The sequence below is a fragment of the Paramisgurnus dabryanus genome, chromosome 15 (genome assembly GCF_030506205.2).
Source record: "Paramisgurnus dabryanus chromosome 15, PD_genome_1.1, whole genome shotgun sequence".
NCBI lineage: Eukaryota > Metazoa > Chordata > Actinopteri > Cypriniformes > Cobitidae > Paramisgurnus > Paramisgurnus dabryanus.
In genome coordinates, this window is record NC_133351.1 from 32,511,427 (window position 1) to 32,526,900 (window position 15,474).

General features: G+C 43.4%; 1 protein-coding gene across 5 annotated transcripts in view; it reads right to left on the bottom strand.

Annotated features, from left to right (window-relative positions):
* Positions 1-4,913: 4,913 nt before the first annotated feature.
* The window catches only part of dip2a (disco-interacting protein 2 homolog A), a 122,289-nt gene continuing 111,728 nt past the window's right edge, over positions 4,914-15,474 (bottom strand). For all 5 annotated transcript variants that reach the window (XM_065293139.2, XM_065293140.2, XM_065293141.2 and 2 more), the window contains 11 exons: positions 14,896-15,007; positions 14,705-14,814; positions 14,492-14,622; positions 14,232-14,400; positions 12,928-13,098; positions 9,415-9,476; positions 7,873-7,930; positions 7,674-7,748; positions 7,411-7,585; positions 7,163-7,286; positions 4,914-6,761 (listed from right to left, as the gene is read on the bottom strand). In XM_065293139.2, coding sequence (XP_065149211.1) covers positions 6,509-6,761; positions 7,163-7,286; positions 7,411-7,585; positions 7,674-7,748; positions 7,873-7,930; positions 9,415-9,476; positions 12,928-13,098; positions 14,232-14,400; positions 14,492-14,622; positions 14,705-14,814; positions 14,896-15,007 — 1,440 coding nt within the window. In that variant the 3' untranslated portion in view covers positions 4,914-6,508. The remainder of the gene's footprint in view (positions 6,762-7,162; positions 7,287-7,410; positions 7,586-7,673; positions 7,749-7,872; positions 7,931-9,414; positions 9,477-12,927; positions 13,099-14,231; positions 14,401-14,491; positions 14,623-14,704; positions 14,815-14,895; positions 15,008-15,474) is intronic.

The following is a 15,474-nucleotide window of genomic DNA, read 5'->3' on the forward strand; positions in this document are numbered from 1 at the left end:
GGAGAGAAAAAAGGCAAATTATATCGAGTGGGATCCCTCGCCCAGCGTAGCGATCCTTTCCGATGTTTAATACATAACATTAAACCCTACTCGCAAATATGCCCGTCACACGGGCTACATAACGAAGGGGGTAACTGTTATGTAGTCTTGCATCGAGGAGAGAGATATTCTCTCTCCTCGCTCTGTGTCTAGTTAGTACGAGCTGATACGGATGCATATTTTTAAAGCGTTATGCCCCAGCTGTGCAGCAGCGGGTTGCTGCCATGTACTGCACGTCGGTGCAGAATGCATGAAGTAGGTGAAGTACACAATGTCCCCGTAATTCGGCGATATTTTACCTCACGCGCCTGTGATATACAGCGGTCACCCCGCAAAAACATGCGTAACTGGCACCCTGCGTGCGCGTGCCAACTGTTGCAAGTGTTTCTGTGTTAAAGGAGATGTCTCTCCTTTTTCTGAGTGCTGGGTCTGTCCCGTCAAGCAGCGTACGGCTGCAGACCCTACCCCTATGAAATTGTAGTAAAGTGTATTCATGGTCTTATGGTGTATTGATTAATATCACCAAGCCATAATTACTATACTACCCATGGGTGTTTGAAACAATGGTGTCATAGCCATGATTATTTGTGGTTATGGTTTTACACTGTGTACCTAAACACGTATGCATACGCCCTACGGAAGATTACTCCGCTACTTTGTCATGCACGTCCACGTTGTGCACTGTGCAGTACAATTTGGGAGTTCACAGCGTCACTGTACAGCCGGTGACGTTCTGCCCTGCATTCCTCACGGCTAGTTCACAGCACACAATATGTAACGGGCTCCCGGCGCATGCGCGGCGAGCCGTTTATATGTGTTTCAGTGCAAAAGGAGATTACACTCATTTATGCATGGGCTCTGTATATCAATACACGTAAGCCTGTGCGCAACAGTGTTCACTCACTTCTCTGTTAATACACAGCGGTGCTACGCTCTGTGCATTTCAGTTAAGTAATTCAAGTTCACAGCACACAATTTGAAACGGGCTCCCGGCGCACGCGCGGCGAGCCCTTTAAATGTGTTTCAGTGCATAAGAAGATTACACTCATTTATGCACGGGCTATGTGTGTCAATACACGTAAGCCTGTGCGCAACAGTGTTCGCTCACTTCTCTGTTAATACACAGCGGTGCTACGCTCTGTGCATTTCAGTTAAGTAATTCAAGTTCACAGCACACAATTTGAAACGGGCTCCCGGCGCACGCGCGGCGAGCCCTTTAAATGTGTTTCAGTGCATAAGAAGATTACACTCATTTATGCACGGGCTATGTGTGTCAATACACGTAAGCCTGTGCGCAACAGTGTTCGCTCACTTCTCTGTTAATACACAGCGGTGCTACGCTCTGTGCGTTTCAGTTAAGTAATCCAAGTTCACAGCACGCAGTATGTAACTGGCACCCGGCGCACGCGCGGCGAGCCGTTACTACGTATTCAGTGCATAAGGAGATGTCACTCCTTTCTGCTCGGGTTTTGCGCACAGCTCAGTCCAAGCGCCGAGCTGCTGCAGACCCACTTGGTTTTCCACAGTATGTAACTGGCCATTACTTTGTGTTTCAGTGTATGAGAATATGTCTCTCTTTCCGCTGAGTTCTGTATCCAGCTGTGTCCAACAGCGAGCGGCTGCAGACCCTGGCTCTTTCTACAGTTCTGTGTATCTACAGCACATATCCTGTGCCCAATAGCGGATCGCTCCGCTACATTGTTCATGCACGTCCGCGTTGCGCACTGTGCAGTACAGTTCAGGAGTTCATAACGTCCCTGCACTACGGTGACGTTCTGCCCACACTCCTGCGTTACACAGCAGCATAGTTTCCCAAACACAGTGTGCAACTGGCACCCTGCGTGTGCGCGGCAAGCTGTTGCTAAGTGTTCCTATATGCGTGGAATCTAATCTTTCCACGTTTGTATCCTGCATCCAGCCTTCCCAAGTGGTGTGCGGTGGCAGGTTTGACTGGTCGTGCCCGACATATAAACCTCTGTGGTTCAGCCGTAGCTACAGGCACATACATGCCTCGCTCAGTCTGCCATGGGTTCGTAGCATCCCTGACCCACCCCACATGCGTGTGTTTAGCGGTGGGTTCTTATATAGCGGACAGCATGTAATGGGCACCCGCATGCGTGCGGCGAGCCATTGCTAGACATGTTCTTATGGGGCCCAACACTCCGATCATTCGGCAGTGTTTACCCCCTTTTTTCCTAGCCGTATGGGTTTGGCTGAATCCTTTTACTTTTTTCGGGATTCTGTGTTAATTTGACGTCAGACCACCCAAGTTGGCGTGGTCACGTCACAATTTCGGTGCAGTGCGCCGGTACCTGGTCCAGCAATTGTGACTGTGCATCGGAGTACGTGCCTGACGAGTGGGTTAGAGCGGCTTGTATAGCTGCTACTATCTCGGCCTAGGGCGATGGTTCCGTTGGGATCGAAGCCCTAAGTGCACGGTTTAGTGCACTTATGGTGGTGCTTCATGATGGTATTGTTTGGACGCACATGTTCACTGGCTGCGGCGCTTTCTCATTTAAGAGTGGGCAGCTGTGCTTCATACTCCTAGATATTGCCGACCGGCTGCAGGAGCACTCTTTTTCTTGAGTGGTTTTCTCTGTGTGTGTGGGCATAGGAGGACAGTCTGCACGCCAGCTATATGTTGTGTGCTTGGTTGTGGTTCGGACTCGGGCTCGATGCGAACCCGTCTCTCTCAGGAGCGCGCACTAGTTGTGTGTTTGCTCTGAGCTGTTCCACCCGGGGCACTATTGTGCTGGCGGCGGACGCCCCTAGTATGCCTCATGTTGCCCTGACCCCCCTTTGACACTGTTAAGTGGTCAGGTGTTGGGAGCCGCTCGCCTATCTGCTCCCCATTTGGTATCTCATGTCCCGCCCGCCACAGATGCGGCACGGATGTGGCTGAGGGTGTAAGCTGATTTGAGTTTGGTTCGGGCTTACTGGATCTGTGCACAACAAGGAGAGAATACCTCTTTGTGCTTCTTCCAGTTGCACTCCCGTAGGGAACACATTATGCTTGGCCAAGCGCCAGCAGTTGTGTGCCCCAGTTGGGTTCTGCTGCCGGTAAGCGCGGAACTGGGGAGAGGATCAGTTATTCAGGTCCCCGAGCTGACCGAATCAGCTGCGGTTCTGTAAGGGCACTCCAGCACGCTGTACACTCTGTTTGTGGGGGTGTTATGTGATGGTTTAGACTCGGTCGTGTTGTGCTTTGAGACGCATACGAGAGTCGCGAGCCCTTTCTACTCAGCACCCCTCTTATGCTGTACACATAAGGGTGTGAAGTGAATGCATATGACCCGGTACGGTGTTCCGTGTCGAGTGTTCTACCTTTACAACAGCGGGTAGTTGGCCGCGATACAGGCTATCTACCTCGAGGGTTTTGCCACTGCTCCTGTGGCGTTTTGCACAATGCCTCTGGGCACGCAGTGGCTGGGCACCATCGGGTATTAGAATTAAGTGAGTGAAGCGGTCACCTCGCTCCCCTTATGTTTACCAGTTAGGGATTAGGTGCCTCAATCCAACCGCAGCGCTGTTAGAGCGCAGCCGGTTAAAATCTGCCTTCTATTATGGCTCTAAATGAGCTATGCCCGGCTAGGCTTTATATGTTCATCTGAGTGCTCGACCCCGACACGGCAGTCTGAGCAGCTCTTTGTGCCACAGCGGCAGTGTTTGGAGCAGACTCTTTGTAAATAGAGGATATTGCTTTGGATGTGGATGCATTTGCTGGGGCTTTCCGAGCTCTCTCGGTGAGTTACTCTCGCCCCATCTTGCAGTCAGCTGCTTGATTGGGTGCTGAGGGAGGGCGACACATCGCCTCCGGTCTCAGGTTGTGGTGTGTGTCAGCAGTCGCGTGGTTAATGTGTATTCACAGTGTGTACCGCATGTTGCCAGTACTACTGTGTTACTGCTGATGTCGAGGTATGGAGCTGTATTCACTTCATCTTCGTTTCTTTCACACTAGCTATCCTGATGTGCATCTTATGCTACGCCAGCAGATGCCGAATGCAGGTATGCTTGCTATAGCTTGCGTTGTGCTAAGCCTGAACGTTTGGTCTTTTGTTGCATTGTGCTTATCTGCTGCCCTGGGTAGTGCAGCGATAAGATCTATATGCTGGCTGTGTCTGTATGTACTCTGCCCTGGGTCAGGGCGAGTTTCTGATTGGGTCCCTAGAGGCATCCAGTCTTTTTCACGCTGACTGGGCTTACGCCGACTGGGCTAGGACTGTGTTATGTGCTACTGCTAAGCGCTGTGGTGCATGGGTTTGAGTAAACTCCACTGGGGCTGCTCTTTGCTGTTCTCACGGCGCGGTTCTATACAGTCTCCCATAGCGTCAGCTACTGACGCAATGTCGAGAGACCGTTCTCGAAAGGGAACGTCTCGGTTACTATCGTAACCTCGCCCTGAGAAACGGGAACGAGACATTGCGTAAGCTGCCGTGTCACTGCTCAGATCAGCTCTTCTGTTGTTCAGTCGAAATGATCTGTCGATATGCCTTAGAGACGGTCGTTATATAGCGGCGAAAGCCACGCCTCTATACGTCGTCATGACAGGCATTAGCCAGTACACTGGCGTTGTTCTATAAAAAAGCTTCAGAATCGGAAGAGAGGAGGACCTCTCCCATAGCGTCAGCTACTGACGCAATGTCTCGTTCCCGTTTCTCAGGGAACCGAGGTTACGATAGTAACCGAGACGTTTTCTTGAGCGCAATGTTAAGGGCCGTCATCCGGATGATGCGATTACAGGAAACTGTGAAGCAGTGGCGGTGGTTGACTTCTGTTACAAAACATGTATTTAGCCCATTATGTGTGTGGTGCGTCAGGTGAACCTATGTGCATCATGCGTAATGTCAAAATATGTGCATGCTTCAAACGCTTCAAAGGCTTCAAAGGGGTTTATGATAAAAGAGACGCTCACGTTTGCCTGATGCTCGCTTAATCTTACAGTATGTTTAATCAGAGTTTAGTGTTAAGCGAGTGTCTTGCGATTATTTTGAATGTGAATGAGAGCTAGCGTCTCTTTTATTATAAACCCTTTCAACGCGTGTGCAGCAGGCACATATTTTGAAATGACTCATCGATTTTTCGATTAATCGTTTTTTTAAGTGGTCGATTCAAAATTGATTCTCAAAGGCCACGAATAAATTTTTTTTATAAAAAAACCTGATCCTGTTTGATCAAGGAATGCGAGTGTTCTGACTTTTTTCAGCATACATTATTCATCTTGCATCAAAATCTTATTGTATTTAACATAATTGTAAACATTTGAAAATTAGAGATGGGTTCTGTTTTAATGTACCCAAGTGTACCTAAAATTAAAGAGTTTAATATACAGGTTTGTGGCTCTTAATTTCTTTTTATTAATTACCCACTTGTAAACTTATGTTCACTGTTCTTTTTTATAAATATAGTATTTGTATTAAATATATATTAATTTTGTCGAATCGAGAATCGGAATCAAAAGGAGAATTGATTTGATAGCTAGTGAATCGAAATTGAATCGATCTGAAACATCTGAATCGATACCCAGCCCTACTCGCAACACATACTTTGAATTTGCGTCCCTTGGAAAATAAGTCACCGGCTGCCACTGCTCTGAAGTATATCCGATGAGGGTCTTTACACTGATGGGCGGCTCGGCACATAAACCAAGTTAAGATAACAGCTGATTATAGATTTTTTGTGGTTGCCAGACAATGTAGCAACTTAACGCATCGTTTGTAGTTGAATGACATCAGTTCAGAACTCAGTTGTTCCAATCAGAATTTAAAATCAGAACTATTATTGTAAAATAATAACACTTGATATGACTAAAACAACCGTAACAAAAATACTCTCTTAACACAAAATGTTTGTTGGAGATACAGTCCTGATGAAGTGTTAGCAATATTAGTAAAAGGAAGAAAAATTCCAGGTTAAATTCAAATCCAATACTACAGAAAACTAGGTCAACTAGTTTGCAGAACCCAAAAGTGGTTAAAAGGAGTATTTCAAGTCTTTATTTTTGCATTTCTATTTTTTGTCTTAAAAGTGGCACTGAAATGACACACTTCACCACAAAGTGTGTTAATGTGACCACAAACAAAACAAATCTGTTGTTGTTTTTTTAAAGCTACGCCTGGGCCGTAGTAATGCAATGAAAGGAGACGCATCACAAACTCTCACATGGCACTCGTTTTAAAGTAACGCTCTGCAATCTGGAGCTCAGACTCCGCCTGACTGAGAAAACATTCATGTGCTTGAATTAAATCATGACACAAAACGATAGGACATGAAATCATCTTTGCAGTCTTTTGCCCTGACACGCTGGAGTTCAACATTTCATCTCTCAAGGCATTTGGACTGTTTGATATAAAAAATAAACTGCATAGCTCCATCAGGGAATCCATCAATGTTTGTGGAAGAGAAGCTGAAGAGGGAAGTCTCTTCTTCTCCAAGTGTGCATCATCAGGTTTCTCTCTGCTCCAGGTTTATCTCACATGTTGTAGGCCACGTATATAGGATCCAGTTGATCGGCGAGGAAACCATCCCGCAGGTGCATGCGCTGTTTCTCTCCTCGGGAGTTGATGGGAATAACTCCGGGATCGACCACCACGACAACTCCTACGATCAGGTAGTGCTCTTCTAAAACCACATTGGTCACAAGGGCAACAAGATCCAGAGCTTCTTGTTCTGATCCTTCAAGCTCCACAACTACCACCAACAGATTGGTCCATGTAAACACAGCACTGATGGCATGAGAGAGAGACAGAGAGAGAGATATTTCATTATTGTAGCATGAAAAAAAATTCACAGCACTTTCGATGCAAAAATGTCTGTCAGTGAACACAAAATGTACGTTCTTTGCATCTTGCACAAGCCGTGTGATGTGCATGATGTTGTGGTTTAAAAGTACATATTTTTTTGAGAAAATGACGATGGTTTTGCTTGATAAAACCCTTATGGCTCGGATGGGATCATTTAGAGCCCTTACAAGCAGAACTGAATATGTAAGAAAGACATCAACATCTTGGATGACATGGGGTGAGTAAATTGGATCTTTTATGTAAGTGGACTATAAAGACGACTAAAAGCACTTTGGTGGTTATGAAGAGATCAAGGAAAGGAAAGATGTGACTCTATTGCTCACCACTCTGCAATGCTCTTGTGTGCTCGTATCACAGACGTTTCAATGTCGATGGGATGATATCTCATTCCTCTCAGCTCCAGAGTCTCATCCAAAGATCCGATCACATACAGCGCATCGTGACGCTCTAGAAAAGTGCACTTAGGTCAGCTGAACTGCTTTATCATTCAATATGAGTAAATATCACAAATGCACAAATTGAATTGTTCTGCAGAGACAGGACAGTGGTGTGTGACGTGCGTGATGTTTACCTCCACAGGCATCGGTGAGTTCAGTGCGACGTAAGAAGCCCAGATATCCTGTTCGAGCCCAAACCGTCTGCGTGTCACCGAAGCTCAGTCTGGTGCTGAAGTGATCTGCATGTAAAGCTTCTTCACCGTAAACTGTGTAATATCCTGATGCATTATGGGGACTGCTCACCCATATCTGTTCAACAACCACACACACAGTTTCATCATCGCACAACACAACAAGGTACACAAATATAATGGGTTCTTTTCAGATGAACACTTACTTCACCCAGGTGAGAATCTCCTAAAGGTCCTTTGGTCTCTGTGTTGGCAATGACAACCTTCACCCCAGGCAGAATCTATCATTGAGAAACAGATACATGCATGCATACAGTATTAATGTCTTGTGTATAATAAAAACATTTGGACTAAAAACGCTGCACAGAATCAATAAACAAACAAACAAAAGTGGGGGTTTTTCACCTTTCCAGACTCCATCAATGGTAAACTGTGTGGTGAGCCTCTCTCAACTAATCGAACCCTGAATAACATCAACAAAAAGATCAATCATTATTTACATTAAATTCTAATTAAATGTGCCAAAAAATACATTGAACTAATTTGTGAAATTGTCCTCTGATATCTACATAGAAGGTGTGTGGCTTTATTATGTGCAAAAATGATCCAGAGACGGTTTAACTGGTCTATTATTACCTTATTTAAAGCTGTAGTTCACCCCAAAATGAAAATTCTTTCATTATTTACTCACTCTCATGTTGTTACAAATCTGTATGAATTTCTTTGTTCTGATGAACACGATGGAAGATATTTTTAGGAATGTTTGTAACCAAACCGTTCATGAGCCCCATTCCCTTCTATAGTAGGAAAAAGTAAATGGGGTCCACAAACGCTTTTGTTACAAACATTTATTGAAATATCATCCTTTGTTTTCATCAGAACAAAGAAATGTATACAGGTTTGTAACAACATTTTTGGGTGAACTGTCACTTTAACGGCGCATTCACACGGGCGTAAGCGTTGACGCTTCCCATTCACTTTTAATGGGTGACTTGAAATGTGGCGAACTGAATTTGTGGATCCGTCGGCGCCGCGTCACTGCCGTTGCTCGCGGCAGAAGTTGAACATTTCTTAACTTTCAAGTGGCAACGAGAGCGTCAGCCAATCAGATTGCCTTATGCAAATAACGTAGGCAGAGCCAGCCAATTATGTTTATGGAAGACCGGAGCATGTGCTGCGGCCCCTGTGATTGGCTGTTGGCCATGCTTCAGACAAGCCTTCGGTTAAGTGTTAACGCTTTTGCCCGGTGTGAATATACCGTAAACGGTCATGAATAATAATGTTGAGCTCTACTCTGATTGGCTGTTTCTCAGAACAGCTCCTTCAGTAGCTCTGTTTTTAAACAGACCTTATGTTTGAGTCTGTATCAGACGAAAATACGAAATTTGAGGAATCATCAATTGTTTGGAGATTGTTAATGGATGTTTCTGACTGGTGTGTTTTTTGTGAGTGGTAAGATAAAGGGCTATCAGTTAATGCCTGATCATTATTTACACGTAAAGTTAGCATTTTCAGTGCTCAACACCACCATTACATCAATGGGTTTAAAGGACAGTTTAAAAATGGCTTCAGTAAAACGCACAAACCATTCCTTTCCCCTTATAAAACTTTAATACACAATGAAAACATTTGTATTTGTTTATTTAACTTCTTTGTTGAGTTTAATGCATTTGAGTGTAACATGATCACATGATTTTTTACATGATTTGTGTTTTTTGTATTGAAAAAATTTATAAATCTTGTTTGGGGGGTGCCAGTAGGGGTTTCACCTATTCCAAATATGGCTAGAAACAGCCCTGATGGAGGTCGATAAACCTACTACAGATAAGCAAAAAGTGTGTCAGTGTCAGTTTGCTATATCAGGAACAACGGTGTTTGTGTGTGTGTGTGTGTGTGTGTGTGTGTGTGTGTGTGTGTGTGTGTTTGTGTGTTTGTTTATTTTATTACCTGTCATGACGGAGGGCTCTCATGTCCAGATATACTGTGGTGGGGTCTGGACCAGAAGTGCCCTACAAATAAATAAAGAGTAAAGAGACGACTGAAAACAGCCATAATGATCGACTCATTTCAGATCCATCACAGGTAAGATCAGTAACACTGTGCAGTATGTGTGGGTGTAACATCTGTACTTTTGAGAAACATCACCTGACAGACTGTCTACCACCATCTTAAGTCAAAAACAGGCATCCAAACACTCAATTTTTAAACTATAGGAACTTAAATAACACAAACCTTTGTAGGTATACATGTCCTGGTATACATGTAATAACTGTTAATGTTGTGAGAGGTTATTAATGTACTGTATAAAGGTAGATTTTAATAACTATATATCACTTCTGTTCATGTAATGTGTTGATATGATCGGACAGAAGCAAATAATGTGACAGATAACTGAAACAAATGTTACAACTCTTAAAGAGACAGATCAATCTGTATGAACATTTTGTCATTATTAATTTATAAACCCTGGCAGATATTTCAGCAGTGTAACATTCAACACAATCTCAGTGAGTGAATGATGGCAGACTTCACTCAATATACACAGCAGCATCAAGCGTTGCTTTAACAGTCTGAAGCCAAGCATAAGCCATTACAGCAGGACAGTATAATGCAATAATACACATCACCAACACTGCACAAATTATACTGTCAACTCCATTAATATTAACACACTGAGTAGATATGAAGAAAGAAACCTGGGATAACTGTCTTTATTGTTTTATTAACATAGCCTGGGTTTCCCCATGCTGCCTTGTGCGCAAATTTATTCACGCTGCAAGTCTAGGATGGTAACTATGGACCAATTTTGCCCCTGAAATAGGGAACCAATCACAGAATGGGGAGGGGGCAGCAAGACGATAACGGCGTCTTTGCGACACACCGAAGCAGTTTTGTTTATCCAACACGGCAGCAGACGCAAAGTTACTTTTCGATGCAGCCTTAGATAGTGTTCGAAGTAGTTTTGATCGCAAGTTTATTTAAAAAAGAGCCAATTTTGGCGTTAAACAATTTCATATCCAAGACGAATGTTTGAATATGTCAAGACATGATAGCCATGGAGTTTTATAGGACCAACCTGCTAGGCATCGTCGTCAACAAAGTACATTTAAAGGTGAAAAAGAGGATGTTTGTTTTATACATTTTTGCAATATTACTTGAAACTGTCTTCACTAAATGATAAAAGACTATTTATTAGCTGCACTGAAAGTAATATTATTAATATACGTCATCTGTGCACAAGATAGGGCCTTAAAAACATCACCCAATTGCTCATGCGGTCATCGCATCAGCGATTGGCCCTCTGGCTTGTCAATCACTGCCATTACGATCCTTGTGAGAGACGTGCGCGCTCCAGTAACTTTACACAGGCGATGCATGCGCATAGCGCATGAAACTCAGTCTTAAGTTTCGGTTTGTTTTCATTGTCGATCCTGCTTTCCTCCTCGAATTTGCACCATGGAAGAGAAAAAACCCGAAGTAGGACGCAAAAGAAAGACTTTTTTAAAGCCGCTGGGAATAGGAGAAAATTGTCAGAAGAACGTAATGTAAACAGAGTCGTTATTGGAGAAACATTTAAACGCTGGAGAGCAATGAAGGAACAGAGAGGTGTCAAGACAGACGCGCAGTTAGAAAAATTCTTCCCGACAGGTAACAGTGATTATTCTTTCTTTGGGGAATAATTGTTGTTGTACTGTTATTCAAGTATATTGACGTTGTTCTTGTACTGTAGTTGTGAGGCAGTGACCAGTCTGCTACATGCTAGTTGAAATGGGAGTAGCGTAGACTGATCTAACGTTTTAACGTCTTATTTGTTTATTATCATCATTTCACATAATGAATCCAATGACGCGAGTCACGCGACACAGCATATGCCAGTGGTAAACAAACACTCGTGTTCAAATATTCGTGCACGAGTTTTGGAAGGCGTTCCCTAGAAATGAACTGTGAAGGAGGGAGGCTGTTCTTACGCATGCGCTCATTTAAAAAACTCAGTAACCGTTTTTGGATTCTCAGTCGGGGAAAAACATCCTCTTTTGCGCCTTTAACTTCTAAATGGTAAGTGGTATTTATTAATATCATATTGTCATTATGCCTGTACTGTGGATGTCAAAGTGCCACTAAGTTGTGTTGCTTTTCAATATCAATATATAGCTACCGGTTTAGTTGCATAGCTTTCAGCTGCGTGCACACGTACCCGATAAAAGTTGTTTTCGTTTGAATTGATGTCACTCTACATACATCATCTGGTATAATTTAAACAAATGGCTATGAGCAACATACAGATGCATTTGATAGACATTCGCATTGCCCTATAAACGGCTCTGGGCATTCGTAAACCACGCCTCAAATACGAGAAAATGAGCATGTGGTTCCCAGACTACGTCTCATTCTCTATGAGACTGGTCTGGTGTTAGCCAGGCTATAAGTATCAGATAAGGTCAAAGGTCAAAGTACAGTGTAAGTGGATTCTTCTGGGGAAATAGTTAGGGGGGACAAGTTAGATTACTGTCTGAACTTCACTCTCCAGATATTCATTGTCTACTGTAGAGATCCTTAAGATCTTCCTTCAACCCTCCTCTAACACAACTGAATGTCAAAGCATCTATCAAGCTACACTGTGGTCTTAAGTTATAATCTTACAGTTATAAAACTTTGTTTCATTACATCATCCATGCATCATCCATGAACATGATTTCTTGAGTCCTGTCAGGTGGATTCAACAGTCAAGACTACAACTCCCATCATTCTACACTATTTCACCGCGGCTGTTGTTTAGTGACCTCTAGGTGGTGAAAATGACATATTGTATCTTTAGGGTTAGCAACAGCGTTGGGTGTTTCTTTAAGCGAAGCATTTATGTGCTCATGCACACACAGACACAGCAAGGTCTTAAAAGCATCATGTCAGGCCATGCAGATGCCACAGGGTCTTGTCTGGGTCACAGTACCTGCTCAGACAATGTGCCCAGTCTGTTGGGCTGATGAGAGGGCGTAAGACAACAAATACACACAGACATACACACAGTTAATACACACACACAGTGAAATACACCACAGGTACACAGACATCCACTCAAACACTTAACACCGAGAGCAATGTGATGTGAAACTGCTACACAAATAATTATGATGTCAGCTGGAAATGTGACGCTCCTTATCATGTTTGAAAGATTCGCTCCCAATTCAATGCTGACAGGAGTTAACTTACAGGCTGTGAGTCAGAAGCAGGCGGGATTATGATAATGTCGGTCTTGTCTACATCACCAATCCCAGGAAGTAAACTTTTGCCTACAATCCGTGTGTTTGTTGTAGTGACTTGTTTGACAAGAGATTTACGTTGGAGACGATAACTTGCGTCATCGTTTACTTTGGGGTTTGTACCTTTTGCATATCGTTAAAATGCACTAATACATCGTGAATCGGACGATAGTTGCTCTTTACACAAAAACAGCTGACTCACCTGAAGACAGATGGCCACGTTGACCCGACACCCAAATGTTGTGCTGACAGCGCGGCTGGACAGACCGAGATCTTTGAAAATCTTGGAGAAAGACTGAGTGAGAGCGATACGAGGACGTTCCTCAGCCACCACCATACAGGTCCTTACACATGACAGATTCACGTTCCTTAACTGCAGATACAGAGATGAGATGAATAAATCAAATACAGGTAACATAAGTTAGGGGCTGTTTACACTGGGTATTAAGATGTGTTTTCATCGATTGGATCACAAGTGGACAAGAGAGACACATTGTGTTTACCGTCTCTTTTGTCCACTTTCGACCGCTTCTGTCCTGAATACTGTGAGGGGGTGGTCTGTGAGACGGTGGGCGAGTCTCTCTGCTGTCATTCAAACGCGAGCGGGAGTAATTATGAGTTTATATGGACGCAAACTAATATTATGTCGGAGTCCGCTGCTTGTTTAGCAAGTAAACATGCTGCACAGTGTTTTGTACGTTTATATGTTATAAATTTCTCTGAATTTTCAGCGCAATTGATGAAATAAGATCGCGCAACTTTCACACGCTTTCAAAACGAAACTACGGAGATCAAATGCTTTAGTTTTATCAATGAAAGGCTAAAAATAGCTCTGTTCACCGTCTGTTCACGCCAGAAATCAAAAAAGACGTAAAACATTGTGTTCAATACCTCAGATTAGATAAATGGGCGGAGAGAAGGCGGTCGCACGTGGCTATTCGAACACATTCAACCACATATGCGTTTACAGTACAAAAGCGATCCGATCGAAAGTGGTTTCGACTACCTCTGAATGTGGTTGAAAGTGGTCGAAAGTGGACGAGCTCAAAACATTGTGAACACTGTTTACACCTGGCATTAACGTCGTCCACTTGTGATCCGCATGTTAATGCCAAGTGTAAACAGCCTCTTTATGTCATGTGATAAAACAAATAGAAGAACAGTCAGATAAATAGACCGACCCAAATTATTAATCCCTAGGGAGGAAATTACAGTAAATGCAATGTCATGGTATATGCAAATAAGTATGCAAAAACACACATTTTTGGCAAATAAATGGATGCATTTTTGAGTTTATTTAAGAATGTTTTAAACACTAACTCAATGTAGATCATGTATATTGTCGAATAAGGTAGGACTTATATAAAAAAAATATATATAATGGACTTTATTCTTTAAAAGAAGAGCTCTCGCTTTCGCCCCTTGAGACAATGCTGTGAATGCTGAGTTATGAAATCGAGTTAACAAAGCTAAAGCAATCACATTCACATAAAGTACACAACTGACCCGCAAGGCTTCGGTCTGTGAGCCCAGTCCTTTGGTGCACATCTCCATGACAGAGTATGAACAGAAGGTCACTCGCACTTTATACTGACTGACAGCCGACAGCCAGAGAGAAGCGTTGCTCTCCAACTCCAGAGGAGGAACCAGAATGGACTGATGGCCTGAGTACACACTGCCAACAGAGACAACATTTACATGTTACTGCATCTCTGTCCAACACAAACCAACACATACTGTACTGTACACAATGAGTGTGACGTCACCTGCAGAGGCACCAGAGAGCGAAGCCCAGGCCGCAGTAAGGATCCAGGCAGATGGCGATCTGTCGTGAAGGATACAGCTCACACTGAAGTTTAATAGAGCGACACAAGGCACTGGTGGCAGCGTGAGACATCTGTGAGAAACACACACTAGTGTTTAACTGCAGTCAAAACTTTTTTCACTGTCACTTGGTTGATGACGGGTTCGAGCGATACCTTCACCCCAGCGAGGATTCCCGTCGTGGACACGCTGAAGTCCAGGTAGGCTAACGTCTCAGGGTTGGGCGGTTTATAGATCTGAGGAACTCTCTTTCTTGGCAGATCATCTGAAATGCATTGAATACATGAATAGATTCGTACACACAATTGGCGTGAGACACAGCAGCATAAATGACAGATTTCCTCACCCGTGTCCAGTATCAATGGCCAGGATTTAATATCCACGGCAGCCGCAGCTTCTTTGGACTTCAGTAGTTTCATTATTGCTTGTGTCGTCAGGATACACACAGACTTACTAACCTGTTAAACACACACGTAACATTACATTAGTCATAATTTCTACAGAAAATTAACCCCAAGAGACCTAACATCATTAAAACTATTGAGAAAAAAAAAGTCTTTGTAAAGTCCAATATTTAAAGCTCCCATAACACACACTGTTTCTGCTTATCTCATGTTAATCTGAAGTACTTATAGAGTAATACATCCGTAATATTTATAAAGAGTCTTCAGTTTGACCATATTTATAAAAGACAGATCAGCTCTAGCGATTGTTTCTGGAAAAACACTACCCCCTGGAGGCGTCCAGCGGGAGGAGCGAGTCACGAGCAAGCAACACACACAAAACATTATCCCACTATCTCGGGATAATTTATGATTCACTACATGTTTGTGTTGTTTACATTATAAGCACTTATGCCCCTGATTTCCAACAAAACACAGACATTTGATGCAGTTTTACTTACCGCCTGTGACTCATGACCCGG